Raw genomic sequence first — 18134 nt, forward strand, 5'->3', positions numbered from 1 at the left:
TGTGTGTGTGTGTGTGTGTGTGTGTGTGTGTGTGTGTGTGTGTGTGTGTGTGTGTGTGTGTGTGTGTGTGTGTACGTTGGTTGCAGATCCTAAAGTTGGGCCTCATTGCGTCATTCCTGAGGAAGACTCTGGACCCGCCTTCTGACAGAGCCATCGAGCTGGCAGTCACTCACCTGAAGGACCTGGTATGAGAGGGAGAGGGGGATGGAGAGATGGGAGGGAGGGAGAGAAATGGGATGAGTGACGTTAGAATAGAGGGGTGTAATGTGATACTGGTGGATGGGCCCAAAATCAGGCATGAAAATCTGTCACCTTTCGGCGAAATTCGCCGTTTTGAAGTTGAAAAGGGTGACCTACGTGAATCGTGTAGATCCGATGAGTTTTTTGTTGGGGGGGGGGGGGGGGGGTGGTCGGGAGATTATATGTATATATTTTAATTATCATTGACTCATTAAGCAAACAGAGCACTTCCGAAATCGGCAATTTCAATGACACAGTGGCCAGCAGTTTCCGCCCAGAGCCATCATAGAGGCCAAATAGCGTTTCAATCATACCAACGTTCTTCATTCATGTTATTAATTTACTTCTAAGCGGGACGAGAAGCAGGACCTAGTGCTACACCGGGGACAAGTCAGAAGAGCGTACATTTACCACTATATTTACCAGATCGTACATTTGCCACTATATTTACCAGATCGTACATTTGCCACTATATTTACCAGATCGTACATTTCCCAGTGGATTTAATTGGGTTATTAATGGTTTCAATCGTTTTCATATTTTGCGGTAAAACAAAGTTACTGCCGTTACTGCGTTGAATACTGTCAGAGCCACAAGCTCTTGTGATAAATAGGTAGATAGATAGACCTATTAAGTTCGCGTCAACCCCGTTTAGTTAACGGTGATATAAAATAAGAAACGAGATTTTTTTTTCTAGTGTGTCTGTAGTTGTAACTGGTGAATCCAGGGACGGGTGAGGATAACATTCGCGCCAGGGCTGAAAAGGTTGAAGATGAAGTTGTAAACTCTTGTAGTTTGAGTCTACCCTGTGCTTTAGCCCATGTTAGAAAATAAAAACACGTGAACCTGGTATTTTTACACTAATTTTCGCTGCTGATGTATTTATTGGTTCATTAAGACGTAATGGTTTTGACTGAGCCATCTGGAATGGCGAAAGCGGCCTCTCGCGTTTACGGATCTGGCTCCATACATTGAATCCATTGACAAGACAGTCAAAAAAATTTTTTTAATGGATTTTACTATATTTTACGGAGCCCGTAAGGTGACGTCATGTAAAAATAATAATAACACGTGGCCACGACTTACTAACGCGTGGGAACGAGATACTAATGTCGCCTTTCACACGCGGCAACAAAGTTTATTTTTTCACAGCAAAGCAAGCAGATCCCAGGGATGTTCGCGAACTGACTGCTCAAGGAAGGTAAACCTGGTTTTATAAAAAGTAATACTTTAATTATCTTGTTCGCACGCGTTAATTATCTCGTTCACACGCGTTAGTAAGTCGTGGCCACGCGTTATTATATTTTTTACATGATGTCACCTTACGGGCTCCGTAATATTTGGCGTCACCTGTCGCTGTATCCCCGTACACCAGCAGCCACCCACCCCGTCGCCCATGACGTCACATGTCAACGCCCCGTATCCCCATGACGTCACATGCCCCGCCCCCCCGGTCTTCTCACCTTTTTAACCCCTGACCCATTTTCATGCCTGCAAAATGGGTAGTAAACACTGGGTGCTACTGCAAATGTGTGTGTGTGTGTGCCTGTGTGTCAGAATGCGCTGGATCGGAACGAGGAGTTGACCCCACTGGGCTTCCATCTGGCACGCTTGCCTGTTGAACCTCACATCGGGAAGATGATTCTGTTCGGAGCTCTGCTCGCCTGCCTGGACCCTGTGCTCACTATAGCAGCTAGTCTCAGCTTTAAAGACCCCTTCTACATACCCCTGGTACACACGCACCCTTCTACATACCCCTGGTACACACACACGCACCCTTCTACATACCCCTGGTACACACACACGCACCCTTCTACATACCCCTGGTACACACACACGCACCCTTCTACATACCCCTGGTACACACACACGCACCCTTCTACATACCCCTGGTACACACGCACCCTTCTACATACCCCTGGTACACACACACGCACCCTTCTACATACCCCTGGTACACACACACGCACCCTTCTACATACCCCTGGTACACACACACGCACCCTTCTACATACCCCTGGTACACACACACGCACCCTTCTACATACCCCTGGTACACACACACGCACCCTTCTACATACCCCTGGTACACACACACGCACCCTTCTACATACCCCTGGTACACACACACGCACCCTTCTACATACCCCTGGTACACACACACACGCACCCTTCTACATACCCCTGGTACACACACACACGCACCCTTCTACATACCCCTGGTACACACACACACACACCCTTCTACATACCCCTGGTACACACACACACGCACCCTTCTACATACCCCTGGTACACACACACGCACCCTTCTACATACCCCTGGTACACACACACGCACCCTTCTACATACCCCTGGTACACACACACGCACCCTTCTACATACCCCTGGTACACACACACGCACCCTTCTACATACCCCTGGTACACACGCACCCTTCTACATACCCCTGGTACACACACACGCACCCTTCTACATACCCCTGGTACACACACACGCACCCTTCTACATACCCCTGGTACGCACACACACACACACACACACACAGAAATAAAAATGCACAAAATCAGATAACAGCAGATCTCGTCTTGCAGGGAAAGGAAAAGTTGGCAGACCATCGAAGAAAAATCTTGTCCAAAAACTCCAGGAGCGACCACCTCACCATAGTCAACGCATTCTGGGTAAAACTCCTTCTCCATGACCTCCTTTCCACCTCCTGCTTTTTGAAGAGCGTGCCGTTTCTCTCATGCCTTGTGGGCGTGTCCTCTGCCAGGGCTGGGAGGAAGCCAAGAGGCGGGGCTACAAGAGCGAGCGGGAGTTCTGCTGGGACAACTTCCTGTCTGCCAACACACTGCAGGTCAGTCACCTTCTCTAACTTTGATGTTTTAAGTGGAAGAGGTTTGCTTGCACCACTGCTATTAGACTCCTGGAGAATAAACTAGTGGCCATCTATTACTTTTATACACAAGACTATTCACATACTGACTTACACTACATCAGTATTGGTTCACTTCTACACTGCACCCACAGGAGTCTATTCCATCAAACCATTACGAATCCACAGGCATTAATGTGGAGTTGCTCCACCCTTTTCAGCTATAACCGCTTCCACACTTCTGAGAAGACGGAAGATTTTGGAGTGTTTGTGAGGGAATATTTAGCCTTTCATCCAGAAGAGCACTTGTGAGGTGAGACACTGATGGTGGACGAGAGGGCCTGGCTCACACTCTCTAGTTCATCCCAAAGGTGTTTGATGGGGTCAAAGGTGTAGAGATCAGGGCCAGTCACCCAACCATGCACGGTTGCTTTGTGCACTGGGACAGTCATGCTCGGACATTAGACGTCTTCCCCAGACTGCTCCCACAAAGTATTAAATTGTCCACAATGTCTTGGTATGCTGAAGCATTAAGATATCCCCAGAAAAACGTCCATCCCACAGATCGGTTCCTCCACAGAACAATACTTGGCGTTGTGCTTGGTGAAGGTCTTTCCTGCAGCTCTGCTGCAGAGACCCAAGCTCCCTGGTTTGTGTGCCGATGTTGGTGCCAGGGGATTGGGACTCTGACCTTCCTGAGTCAGCAGAGCGCTGGTGACACTTCCGCACTGTGCCTCTGCGATGCTGTTCTGGAACTTTCCGTGGTCTGCCGCCTCACGGCTGAGACTCCTAAGCACATTCAATTTTCAATAATACCGCTCACACCTATCATGGCACGTGATCACACAGGGTTAGGTGAATGATTTAACACACCTGCAGCAGCTGGACTGAACAAACCACCTGAATCCAACAATGAAGAGCCATGTTCCATAGTGTGTGTGGACATGTCAGAAACGGGCAGCGTTTGTGTGAAGAAACACCTGCATGGTTGTGAGGAGCTCACACACCTGGTGGTTGCTCAATTCAGAGACGAGGGAGAGGTCCAGACTCTGAAGGCTGGGAGTCAGGTATTGTAATGGTGGTTCTGTTAGTGGTAAAATTGTTAATAAAGTAACCATTTATATCTCTCTTCCTCCCTCCCTCCCTCTCTCCCTCTCCCTCTCTGCACCTCCCTATCAGATGCTGTATAACATGAAAGGCCAGTTTGCTGAGCATCTTTGGGCTGCTGGGTTCGTGAGAAGTAAGGACGCTCAGGACCCCAGTGCCAACATCAACTCAGGTGACTACAAAACACCCCACACCCATGCCCAAACCACATGAACCACAGGACACACAAGCAGGACACGTTTGTTTCAGATCATGTCCTGGAGTCTTGGAGCGGTATAAAGGTGTTTGGTTCATCACAGATCACCCCACTGATACAGGCTGCATCTGCAGTACATTGTCGTTTGCATGTTGGGTAGGTTCAACGTTAAAGGATGTTTGATTACAGGATGTGGAAAAGCAAGTTAATTATTCATTCATTTTGATGGCTGCCTTGCAGCTTGTGATTACATGAAAAAGCACCTTTTATTTTAGTTTCCTATTGCTGTGAATCTGATGCTACAATTAAGGGTGCAAGCACCAGTACACACACCCACACACACACACACACAGTCAACCCTCGTTTTACTCTAATGAAGCATTCCCACTGGTAAAAGATCTCATATACACCCCTTCCCTCTGACACACACACACACACACACACAAACACACACTCTCTCTCTCTCTCTCTCTCTCTCTCTCTCTCTCCTCTGGGTTCTTCTAATAAGGAATTGCTGCTGGTGAATCATGACCTCGTGTGTGTATATATACATTATTTCTCTTATATCCATACACACACACCACTATTCTGTATCCATCCTACTATAATGGAGCATTTATACTGATGCCACTCTTACACATCTGCACATGCTCATACACACGCCCGGAGGTTCGTTTCTTCAGGTGACCCGGTTTTGATCCCCTGCTTGTATGTCTAACTCCTCCCTCTGTGATCATGTAGGTGTGGCTCCAGCAGCCAGAGGGCGGGACATCCCGCCAGAGGGCGGGGCATCCATATGTCCCTGTGCCACTCTGACCTAACGCACCTGCTCTCCCTGTTCACACAGAGAATGAGAAGTTGATCAAGGCGGTCATCGTGGCCGGACTCTACCCCAAAGTGGCCAAGATCCGACCCAGCCCGCACACGAAGAGGCCCAAGTAAGCTGGAGCGTGCCTGCCGTTGCCATGGAAATGGATCCCTGCAAGGGTTTTGATCCAAAGCCTGGTGCAGAAACACTGCCAATAGGGGGCGCTGTTAGATCTGATTCAGCACCAGACATGATGAAAAATGGAAAAAAATGAGGGCTGTAAATCTTAGGAGAAGCTGTGTTAATGCATGTGTGTATGTCTACCTGCGTGTGTGTGATGGCAGACACAGCCAGACACAGAGGAAGGGGGAGGTGTGTAAGACTGACTATGGGGGAGAGAAACAACTTCAGTCTTCCTCTCGTTCTTCACCCGCCATCTAGTGAGGTTTTGTCTTCCTTGTTATTGGCTGGAAGCGGTCACATGATGAAGCAGCATCATGCTCATCACCGTGGCGACAGTGGTGTGGGTAATGCCACGTGCCAGCTCAGCAGTGATGTCAGTGGCCCCTCCCTCTTCAGTTCACAGTCCCGCCCACTAATGTGGTAAAGAGCATTATCAGTGGGTGGGTTGAGAAAGGGGCCGAAGCAGTTACCTGTCTGTTACCATGGCGAGGTCTGTGCACAACCAATAGCTGTTCAGTGGCATTTATGGCTGGTATTGACATCAGATCTCATCAGGATTGTCTGTCAGTGTGAAACATAGTACATTCCCTAGAGTCATTGTGATGTTCCATGACAATTTCTGAAGAGTGCGTTTGTGTGTGTCTGTGTGTTCTGCAGGCCAGTGAAGGTGTACACTAAGGCAGATGGAAAGGTGTGTATCCACCCTAAATCTGTCAATGCAGAGGAGACTCAGTTCCAGTATACCTGGCTCGTCTATCACCTGAAAATGCGAACCAGCAGTGTGAGTACACGCACAGATACACAGACACAGCCAGACACAACCACACACACACGCAGACGCAGGCACACACAAAAACACAGACACACTGATAAAGTGTGGGCTCACTGCGCAGCGTCATAACACAGTTAGCGAGCGATGTGATGTTGAAAGGCCTACCTCTCCCTCTCTGTCTACAACTATAAACCTCATTGTTTTGCAGCAGTCTTCTGAATGGCTCTTCTCCGAGTGTGCTGAGAGGGAAGGGACTTGAGCAGGCTTGTGAAGTGGATGTGAGCTTGTGTTTTGAGAAACGCTCCATCTTTTATTCAGGACTGTTTGCCTTTGCGTTGCGTTAGATCAAAGCTGCCTACCCAGTCAAGAGGCCCCCCCCCCCCTCTCGCTCCCTCTCTTCCTCTCTTCCTCCCTCTCTCCCCCTCTCTCTCTCTCTCTGTCTATGTGTCTGTGTCCACTCTGTCTGACACTACCACCCAGGGGTCTTTTTTGTGGTTGGTGCTCACATGTCTGATGTCACAGTCTGACATGTCAGGCTGTGGTTCTGTTTGTCTGGCCAGCGTGGGTGGGACCGTGTGGTTCCGATTGTCTGGCCAGCCTGGACAGGACCATCTGTATTGTCCACAAGTGCCATGACACAGCAAAGCATCAGACGGACACGCACAGATGGAGAGTGTCATGTACACAAGCGTAGTGGTGAGAGACGGGGTGAGCGGGGTGGTGAGACACACTCAGAGATTCAGGGAGAGATGGACAGGTGAGTGGACAACACTCCTCCTGACTGGCAGTGGAGAGAGAAGTCAGCCTGAGGGTGAAAAGCAGGCAGGCAGGAAGTTTGTGATGTGAGAAGAATTAGAAAGTTGCTCAGAAAATAAGAATGAACAGTATTCCTTCAGCGATGTCATCTGGATGACTGACAGCTTGCTATATAATGGCTTGAGGGCTTTCATGCATTCAGCCGAGAACAGGAACCTGCTCCAGTGTGAGAACCGCCTGTCCTGGAGCTCGCCAGGCCCGTGTGAGGAAGCTGGTGTGATGAAGCCCACGTGAGGGAGCACGTGTGATGAGGCCGCGTGATGAAGCGTGGCTTTGCTAGCTGCTGCAGAGAGGCAGGGGTGAAGACATCGGCGCTCAGCAGGGAAGGTTTATCTCCCTCAGCACGGCGGGCGCTCTCTGTGCTAACGTCTTTCCCCAGTGGTTTCACACCAGTTCACACCTCTATATTTCAATGACTGGTGTGGGTTTGAAGGAACAGCTTTGAATCAAATTTAGCTCCTCTTACCACGTACATATTACTGGCGCAAATAGGCTAACGTAACTGACTCGTACATTTAGCCCAAAACTGCCTCTGGTTGATGAGTTTTTATAGTATGGCACACCATTATAAAAACAGGTGCGTATGTTGCGTAGCCAAATACGGTTGGAACAGTTGATTTACGTGGGAGTTGGGCGGTGTGGTCTGACATTGTACATCTGATTTATTATACAGTACTGTGCAAAAATAAAAATGCCCCAAGTGAGTGCAGAGTGCAGAGGGGGTGGCTGTAGGTGAAGGGTCTGGTAGTACCGCCTCCCTGCACCTCCCTGCACCTCCCCGCACCTCCCCGTACCTCCCCGCACCTCCCCGCACCTCCCCGTACCTCCCCGTACCTCCCCGCACCTCCCCGCACCTCCCCGTACCTCCCCGCACCTCCCCGCACCTCCCCGCACCTCCCCGCACCTCCCCGTGGTCTCGCACAGCTGCACTGCTGCCGTTAGTTTATTAATATTTGTTGTGTGTTTGTCCGTGATGTAATTCTGCCGTAATGGCTATGATTTGAGCAGTGTCTTTTAAGTGTGGCATTTTTGACAAGCGTTGCTAATTGGGAGGTGTATGTTTGCTTTGTTAGCCATGTTGGCCGTCAGCTTTTAAATAGCAGCACAATAAGCAAAACCAGCTAATTAGCTGTATCTGAGGCAACTGGGAAATTTGTGTTTGGCTAAACTTCTTCTTTACCGTGACGCTTGAGATAAAAGGCTTGACCCCCAGTTTAAATACAGGGGAATTTGGTGGGGGTCACTTGCATGTGCTCGCGGACATACACACGTGCGGCTGGAGAAAGAGAAGAACTGCTCCTTCTGTAGTCCTGTTTCACACACATTTACACCTCTGAGTCCTGTGTGTGCGTGTGTGTACGTGTGTGTGACCGCGCACCGCCAACCTTGAGAGAGGGGGAATAAATCAGGGAGTGAATGGAGACAGAGACGTGTCCCCCCACAGGCTGAAAGTGGCATTACACTTCTTTTTAGCTGACTAAAAACAGCAGTTGTCAGTATCACTGTCTTTGTTTTTTGTTGTTGTTTTATTTTATTCATTTTCTACATACCTTTTAAATTATTTTTAGTTTATATATATAGTTTATATTATTTTTGTGTGTATATACATTTATTAATTGCCAACTCCTTTTGGTAATTTTGGTAATTCTGTGATCAGATGCAAAGCACTTTGTAAGTCGCTCTGGATAAGAGCATCTGCTAAATGCCGTAAATGTAATTTAATCAGGGGGTATTTACTGGGGTGGAATTAAAGGGGTTGAGATGAACAGGGGAGTGAATAGGGGTGAATTATGAAATAAGAATGTATGGGGTGGGGTGTGAGAATGTGTGTTTATGTTGCTTGTGTATGTTTATGTTCATCATGCCTCTGTAGTTGCATGTTGGGAGGAATAAAATGCATTTCAGAATGGGCTTTGAATGTTTTTCTAGCTCTGCCCCAAATCCTGATTTCTCCACTCTCCTCCTCCTGTTTTTATGCGTGCTGTAGATCTTCCTGTACGACTGCACGGAGGTGTCCCCATTCTCCCTGCTGTTCTTTGGAGGAGACATTTCCATCCAGAAGGAGCAGGAGACCATCACTGTGGACGAGTGGATCATCTTTCAGTCTCCTACACGAATCGCTCATCTGGTGAAGGTATGCTGTACGACTCTCTCTCTCTCTCTCTCTCTCTCTCTCTCTCTCTCTCTCTCTCTGATGCTTGGATACCAGTGATCTGAGGGCTTTGAATGGTTTTTGCATGTTACAAAGAGCATCAGTGGAGTGTCAGTCTGTGAGTGGTTTCTGAAGTTGGAGAATAAAGGTTCCCTGTGAGTGGTGGTTAAGTTGGTTTCATGTTCCATATTCGGAATTAGACATGTTATTTTAAATGTACTATTGTCACCGTCTACAAATTACCTTAACATGGACGAAAGTGGTGGTTGTAAAGGCCCCAGAGCACTGCGCACTCTGCTTTTCTGCAACAATTTCAATAGTTTTTAAAGGATCCTTCATAAGATAAAAACAAGTTGTATACATATTACGTGCACATTTTGTCAAATATTTCAATAGCTTTTAAAATGTCCATCATGAGAGCATGAACCAAGTTATAGTACATTAAGTGCATCCTAATCAACAACCTTGTTTTATGGACTGTTTAAAAGCTATTGAAATATTTGACAAAACTGACCACCACAAATTGGTGCAAGGTTTAAATACCCATCTTTTAGTTTTAGGTTGTTATTTAGGATGTACTTCATGTAATGCAAATATTTTGGTGGTCTTAGATGGACCGTTTAAAAGTTATTGAAATTATTGCAAAAAACATAATGTTCAGTGCTCTGGGGCCTTTACGACCGCTACTTGCGTTCGTGTTAAGGTCATTTGTAGACGGTGCCTTAGACGTTGCAGTGGTGACAGGAGTAGCCTATATACATGTTTAAAATAACGGCTGTGTTCGAAATAGACTACTACATACTGGATACTGCATACTGGACTCAGTATATACTGGATACTGCATACTGGTCCAGTATGCGACAAAAGCAAAGCACACTACGGGATCACGTGAACGTAGCGTTGCATGATGGGATGCAGTACACCACGAAGATAGCTCTGTTCGCGTACTGGAATATTTTACGGAAGTAGTAGGTCATCTGGGTATGTTTCGCGTACTGGAAATTTTCATTTTGGTCACATACTGCATACGACATACTGATTTGGGGCTCGATCAGTATGCCAGTAGTATGTAGTAGACTATTTCGAACACAGCCCCAGTGTTTTAAAAATGCTTCTATTCCTGACGTAAACAAAGTTGTAGATGTTTGTCTTGTTTGCCAGAAATAAGAATTTGCATATTTTGGCACTTTTAACCTAAAGGTATTGAAGAAAGAATTCCGAATATGCAAACGTGAAACGAACTGTACCAAGTTTCCTAGTATGCATATGAGTGACTTTTGATCCCATTAACATTAACTTAAAACTATGTACAGTTATAAAGGAGTGTGTCCTCCTCTATGGTCCCACAGAGATGTAGACTCCGATATTTTTGTCTTCGCTATTTTCAACAAGCTAATGCTTAGTGCTAAAGTGTTGAACGTAAGTTGTTGAGCGCGGGGTGGCGAATGTAAACGTAACGTAAAACGTTACCGGAGGAGGTTTAATATGGACACAGCGAGGAAAAAAAACAGATTTAAAGTGTGCAGAAACAGTCTGAATCGTGGTTTGAACGAACCTAGTTTTTTTACCGGGACCGAATATTAAAAAGACGAAAAACCGGGACAGGCACGTGAAAACCGGGACAGTCCCGGGAAAACCGGGACAGGTGGCAACACTACATTAGAATCAGTTCACTAAAAAGAATCGTTCAGTGCTTGGCAGGACTCCGACCCATTGATCTATATTACTGGATTGGACATCGCCTGTTGCCGCTATAGCTAGCGATGCGCCGCCCTCGGAGCCATTACTATGCATTGAGTCATGTCAGCAAAGCAGTGTAGTTCCTATGTGGGATGTGCATCCGTCTGTCACAAAAACAGTCCTAGCGCCCTTATTTCTTATCCGATTTTGATAAAATATGGCTTAAATATTTATGATCACAATTCTGATATTGAAAATCAAATTTGAGTTTATCTCTGTTAACTCTCCCCGTTACAGCTGTAGTTTTCATAAAGTCTTTAAGTGCAATACCTCTTACATATGTTCAAGTATAATATGAGATGGCATCAGTGTGGAGGAGCATCTTTGAGCACTACATGGCTAAATGTGGGTGAAATTAATTATGAAATTATGATAGAGAAAATAATGAGTTTGAATCTGAAATTCATGACAAAATTTGTCAGATTTTTTTTACCTTCAAGTAGCAGAAAAGAGCTTACACAATTCACTTTCCCACAAATACATAGATAAATTGACATGACACAAAATATACAATTTTCAAAATCATTTATTGCAGCTACTTCTCATTGGCTACAGAATTTCATCAACTTTAATAAAATATTTATTATTATTAATATGGTCTGGAAGGTTGAAAATCTGTGGCACTGCTCCTTCTCTAACATGTGCCCTCTTAAGTGTACGGTTGATATCAGTGGGCAGTGAGCACTGCATATCCCTGCTGTAGATGACGTCCACACTTTCTGACCCACAATTTGTACAGCTCATATTTTCTTTGGAGGGAAATCTGTGTAGAAAAATGGCATTTATAAAAAAAAACCTGTATTAACATGGGGTGAGTTTCCACAAACGTTCTTAGCACTAAGTACTTTGTAACCTCGTTCTTACGTACGAGGTTAAGAAGTACTTGGTGCTAAGAACGTTTTGGGAAACTCACCCCTGTTGATTTGAAAAATAATTATGACAAATTTAATTGACTTAAATTTTCATTTGGTTTCATTATTTATTCAGTTTGTGTGAGAGAGTATCTATGGGACATAATGCCAACTGGACTGAACATCGGTCCCAATAAAACAGATTTAGAGATAATTTCAATGAACATCGTCTTTACAACATTATACTAACATGATAACAATATTAATAACAATACATTGTAATTTGTTGGAACAGAAAACTTGTTTTTAAGTGGGTTTACTCGACATAGCTTTATCAAAATCAAGCTAGCATGGACAGTCAACATCCCTCATCTACGCTATTTTATTTATTTTTTTAATAAAAATTGTTTTACTGACCTGTGAAATGTGATACCCTTTGATCTTGTGATCTTGTTGTCGTAGTTTTGACAATTATATCTCCCTCTTTGGTTTTCCTTACGTGACTGTCTGCTAGATCTCATTTTTATGTACATCCATGGATGCTCTTCAATGCACGACTCAATGCATAGTAATGGCACCTGCACGGCGCATGCTAAGTCACGTGATGTCCAATCCAGTAATATAGATCAATGCTCCGACCCACGGTCACCCACCTAATGACGTAATCACGGTGGCTCCGCGCGATTCAGCACAATGAACAAAGTCATGTTTGTCAGATTCATACACCTATACAAGGTTGAAGCACTTGTACGTCACTTTCAAGGTCCATTTCTATATTTCCCAGCACGTTAAACTTAATTAAGTTAAATATTTATACATATACTCTAAACGATTCTAAATAATTAGCTTTTTATTCACAATCATAACGTCTTCACGTTCTCTCATGTTTCGCCCTGGAATTACAAGAGGCTCGTATTTGTTAACGTAATACAAGAGAACTGTTCAGTCAGACAGCTATTTGTTGTGAAACCAAGTAGTTACAATTTCAAGCATTTTCTAGTACTTTAGCCTAAATTCCACCACTTTTCAAACCTGGAACACAATGCAACTACCCACAATAACCGAAAATCCGCGAAGTAGAAACGGTATATTTATTTAAGTATTTATACACTATATTAAGGCTTTATAAACCCTCCCCACACCTTTATATAAACCTTTCCCATTCACTTAATGCCCATTCCCACACTGTTCTGTGATTGTCCAGCGTGTTCTCATGTAGACAAGTAGCGTCTCAGGCAAGCGATGCTGGTTCTCGTTTCCGAGAGTAAATATGCATTATTTACTGTAATTAATACAATTTTATTATTTATAACATTCCTTTATTGTTAGAATTAATACTTATATTATATATATATATAATATAGATATTTGTCATGTAAAAAATCATAAAAATATATTTTTTCTGCTGATTGAATTCCGCAGACGGCTGGCGAAAAAGCGAAGACCCGCAAATTATTTTTCCCTATTAATATTTTATAAAAACCCGTGAAAGAGTGAATTCGCAAAAGCTGAAGCGTGAAGTGGCGCGGGATCACTGTAACATAATACAAAAAATAAGTATGAACTAATCTACAACTGAGTGCAAAATAAATATTAAATTAAGAGCAACATTAGTATAAAAACTGCATATTCAGAAGAAAATATCAACTTAAGTGTACAATCAAAAAGAAAATATGAGTGAGTGGCAGTGTCATCAAAAAAAACTCTTGTGATTTGGGCGAGAGAATGAGCAGGAATACAGGTCCTGATCTCAACCCACAACCCTGTCCTCAGCCCACTACCCTGTCCTCAACCTGTAAGCATCTGTGATGTTTTTGCTGTTGATCTCCTTCACAGTCAAAGTCATGACCAGCAAAAAATGTACCACACGAAGATCTTATTTTATATACAATGTTGAGGCTGCCTGGGCAGGTTGCCATTTGATTTAGAAACGCATAACTTCTTCCTGTGCGACTGGCTTCCAGAAATCTTTACGAAGTGGTCCTTGCAGTGCTGTCTTTGATCCTCAGCTGGTGTTCACAGTCTGAAGCTGCTGTGTTGTATAATGGTGTGGATTTCAACTGAATATGAAATGCAGGAGGAGGATTTGGAGTCTCATGTGTACATGAGTCGACTGTGGGCCTGTTGTGTTGGAGAGAGCTGTTGCAGAATTGCAGATCGGAGCTCAGAGATACCCTGTTAACCCTAATCAGGTGACATGTTGTGTGTCACATAAACACAGCGCTTAAGTGGATGTGTGCAGGTCTTTTTGGGTGTACGTGCATGTCCCTGGGTGTTTGTGCATAGGTGTGGGGGTGTGTTCATTTGTGAATCATCCTTCAGGACCCGTTGGTATTGGCTCAGGTGGAGGGTAAGGTCCATGGCCAAGTCCCTTTCTGCTTTCCCCTGCTGCCTTTGCAGCTCCATTATTTGTTTATTTGGTTCGGTTCTTTGCCGTTGCGCTCAGTCTGAGCCGTGAGACCTGATGTGCACCTGGTGGTGCAGGTAGGGACTCGTCCGTGTGTCATGCACAGCAGTGTTGTGATCAGCACCCACCGTGTAGCATGAGTCAGCCCCGTGCGGAGGACGTAAATGCTGAGGTCGACTTAGTCAGAATGGAGCGCATGCACTTATATAATACAGCTACACAAACTGGAACTCGCCCCCCTCGTGTATAAGGGTAGAGTTAGCAAAGCAGTAACAGTTAGCCTGTTCACACGGGATTCAGTTTTAAATTCAGTTCACTGATAAAGGGCTAATTGAATCGTGTGGCTTATTGCCTTATCAGACCCAATTACAGTGTCTACATTCAGACAGCAACATATTACCCAGTCCATTGGTGGGTTGCCAGGAATTTTTAGTGTTCATTCTAGTATTGATTTTAATAACCCCATTATTGACTTGCATTCGGGTTAATGTGTATTTCGAGCCATAGGGCACCATGGCCTAGGGCAGGCGTACTCAACTAAATTTGTCCGCGGTCCAATTTTGGCAGATACCTGTGACCTGAGGTCCGGTGCGGCGGGTCTGGCGAACGGTGGGGGGGGGGTGGCGGCGAACGGTGGGGGGGGGTGGCAAACATAAGTTGTTGAGCGAGGTGGCGAACGTAACACTCGTGACGGAGTGTTTTTTCAATAGCCCTGAAATAAATGCTACGGTTTTGTTTTGGTCCGTATCCAGTTAATCAGGAATGAGATTGGGTCCGGACAGGACTGCGTTCGGGTCCGGATCCGGACCGCGGTCCACCAGTTGAGTACCCATGGCCTAGGGGTTAAGACAGACAGCAGCCTCTGATATCAGCAGTGTGTGTACTCCAATCAAATCTCGGCAGCAGTGTGTACCTTCCACTCAGAACGTATTGTATAATAAATAACTGTATGAAATGATAGACACGGCCTAGAGGCACTCAGTAATGTACAGACTGCTGTTTTTTCCATTTATTTAATATATTAGAAAGTTTGTTCACTCACTTCATTCAGACTGTTTAAAGTTGCTTTGGGTTCAAGAAGTCACTCAGTAAAGGTGACTTTGGAAGACTGCTAAAGTTCTGCTTAGCCAGCTTCACCCCAGCCAAGCCTGATGTTCTGCCAGTTCAGCACATACTCACGTCTGATCATCTCTTCTCTTCCTCCTTGTGTTGTTCAGAAGCTGAAGGAGGAGCTGGACGTGCTCCTGGAGGAGAAGATCCGCCAGCCGTGCCCCGTGGACTGGGATGACCGCAGCTCCAGCGACTGTGCCGTCATCTCCGCCATTATCGACCTCATCACCACCCAGGAGACTGCCAGAGGGGCCCCGTGGCACATTTCTGCATCACAGTGAATCTCCCCCAAGTCATAAACATCTTGTCCTTCCACGACTCAATATGCTAGTTCAAATTTCACATTCACTGCTTATTGCACCTTTAAATTCAGTGTGATAAGAATAAGCTGAATGTCTGTGATCGCACTGTATTGGTACGCGGTACAGTTGTGTACACGTGTATTCACAGGGGTTCACGTGTTTTCTTTCCTTAAAACTAAACAACAGATGAGAATTTAAAAGATGTTTGGAAGAACTGACAGATTGTTTGCTTTGGTATGCCTTTGCACTGTTCTTGTGTACCTCACCTCCGAGATCGATTAAAGATGAATTACTGTACTCTACACCACATACTGTTGGTAGTAGACCAATGATCTCCTTCTTTTACACACACATGCGTGTGCACACACAAAAAAACACACAAAGGAAAATAAACACCATTTATGCATTAGGTTTAGGTACATGTTTAAATTGAGAGGTTATCTGCCATATTTACAACAGATTTACAGTTCATATGGATGAATTTCTGCTCCCTGAGACCTAATTCATGACAGGACCGGAGTGTCCAGATCCGGGGTGGGTCGGCTGCTCTCTGGACTGATCAACCTCCTTCATTTGAGCCTCAGACTTGGTAGTGGTACACTGGGGGGTGGTGAGACAGCCAAATGGTCCTGTCAGAACCCTCCCCCCTGCGCTGGATCATTCCAGTTTTTTGTATATATATAAAAAAAATAAAGGCACTGAAGTGTAGCATTTCCTCTCGAGAAACAGATCAAAACTATTAAGAGATGGTCAAAATGTGAGATGGCTCAGTGTCCTGATCACAGAGGTCCTGCCAGTTCATCACTGTTGGTAATATAAAGCCACTGGAGTACGTTTTGAAACTCGATCTCTTCCCTGAGCCATGATTTATTTTCCCTTAACATTCCATCAACGCCATCAGTTACTACCTCTGCACAGGCAGCTTTCACAAAGGCATGCAACAATTCATAAAGCTCACCAAGGAATTCTTTATAAGTAAAAGATATTTCACAAAACAGCAAACAAAAATTACACTTTGCTTCTCTCTGTCCTCCAGGAGGACATGTTGTGTAACTTGCATGGTGTGGTTAGCAACGATGGTCCCGTGTTTCACTTTCGACAGCTGTGCTGGTCTTCAGCCCAGACGGATCAGTTTGGCTGGTGCACGTGAAGGAACTCTGAGCCTTTGTGAAGATCATACGTTACGCCACGTGTAATCACATTATGCTCGTGAATAGCCTGTTAAGGGCTTGGCTGTGGCAGTTTCTTGAGCAGTGATTGGACAGCGCAACGGTCAACAGAAAGCAGAAAAGGCAGACCTGAAGGAAGCCTGTGAGGTGTCTGGAAAAAGGCTGAAACAGTTCTTCTGGGAACCTTTTACTCTTTCTCTTCTCCTTTGTGGGCAGCTGAGAAGCTGGAAGATATTAGCTTGAAACTTTATGCCATGTATAAAAGGTGAGCCTTGCAGTCTGATCCCACAAACAGTGGGAGCTGGTGGTAGGGGGCGGGGCTGTGGGAAAGCAAGCTCACACATTGGTCTCCAGGCCCTGGAGGCGGTCCATCCTTTGCATGTTCTTCTCAATGGTGGCCTGGCAGGTGATTGGCTGAGCACACTCGGACTGGAACCAGCCCCGCTCTCCATCGCGCAGTCTCTCCCCTTCATACCAGCCTGCACCAGAGAATATGGGATCAGCCGCCATGACCTCACATGTAGAAACGAACACTCACAAACGCATTAACAATTACAGACTCCGTGCATACAATGAACTCACTTCAATTGTAAAAGGTGACAAAGAAATGGCACTACTGCCTTTCGTTAAGAACAAAATCGACTGCATTTCTATTTCATGTTACAAAAAGCCCTTTTCATTATGAACATTTTGGGTGGAAAAGAGGATTCTGCTTTCAAGTGTGTGCTGTATATTTAATGAGTATTTAAAGATTCAGGAGCACCTTTGATGGCCTATTCTGGGTACAGTGCCCTTTTAGCATGAAAGCTGGCTAGCGAGTGCCAATCACAGCAGAATACCGGACACCTCTTAACCTCTCCTGCAGCATCAAAACTGCCCTCCAGACCAGCCACTCCCACCAGCCCATCCAATCACAGCAGACTGCTGGACACTCCTTAACCCTGCCCACAGCATCAAAACCACACCCTACGGACCAGCCACTCCCATCAGTCGATCCAATCACAGTGGACTACTGGACAGCCCACCCACGGCATCAAAACCACGCCCTCCGGAGCAGCCACTCCAATCCCATCACTCGTAGATCGATTTCTTTTATGCTTTAAAAATCAATGAAGCTACGCACACAAACGGCTCTTTGAAGCAGCCCTGAGGCATGACATGACGCGCAGACCAAAGAGGCTGGGGCCTGGGGGAGGACAGTGGACCAGATGCAGGGACACGGGGACGCAGGGACATGGGGAGCTGTACACAGATGTGTGGGTGAATCACTGTTCTGACAGACAAGAGCAGAGCTGCACAACAAGACCAGAGTGAATGCAACCAGAAAAGAAAGCTGGTGAGGACAAAATAAAGGTTATTTAAATCAGCCCCTTACACCAATGCACATGACTGGCCTAATGCAATG

At 45.4% G+C, this 18134-nt stretch overlaps 2 protein-coding genes across 2 annotated transcripts in view; one reads left to right on the forward strand and one right to left on the reverse strand.

Moving 5' to 3' along the window:
- Positions 1-15869, forward strand: part of dhx36 (DEAH (Asp-Glu-Ala-His) box polypeptide 36) — a 35834-nt gene extending 19965 nt beyond the window's left edge. Inside the window, exons 17-25 of the mRNA XM_076995005.1 lie at positions 87-185; positions 1798-1971; positions 2836-2922; positions 3015-3098; positions 4296-4395; positions 5267-5357; positions 6068-6191; positions 8986-9132; positions 15366-15869. Of these exons, the coding sequence (XP_076851120.1) occupies positions 87-185; positions 1798-1971; positions 2836-2922; positions 3015-3098; positions 4296-4395; positions 5267-5357; positions 6068-6191; positions 8986-9132; positions 15366-15539 (1080 nt within the window). The 3' untranslated portion in view covers positions 15540-15869. The remainder of the gene's footprint in view (positions 1-86; positions 186-1797; positions 1972-2835; positions 2923-3014; positions 3099-4295; positions 4396-5266; positions 5358-6067; positions 6192-8985; positions 9133-15365) is intronic.
- A 75-nt stretch (positions 15870-15944) lies between these two features.
- LOC143501456 (rho guanine nucleotide exchange factor 26-like) overlaps positions 15945-18134 on the reverse strand; it is a 41778-nt gene continuing 39588 nt past the window's right edge. The window contains exon 15 of the mRNA XM_076995007.1: positions 15945-17208. Coding sequence (XP_076851122.1) covers positions 17066-17208 — 143 coding nt within the window. The 3' untranslated portion in view covers positions 15945-17065. The remainder of the gene's footprint in view (positions 17209-18134) is intronic.

This window comes from Brachyhypopomus gauderio, chromosome 2, assembly GCF_052324685.1.
Source record: "Brachyhypopomus gauderio isolate BG-103 chromosome 2, BGAUD_0.2, whole genome shotgun sequence".
In the NCBI taxonomy this organism is placed as follows: Eukaryota; Metazoa; Chordata; class Actinopteri; order Gymnotiformes; family Hypopomidae; genus Brachyhypopomus; species Brachyhypopomus gauderio.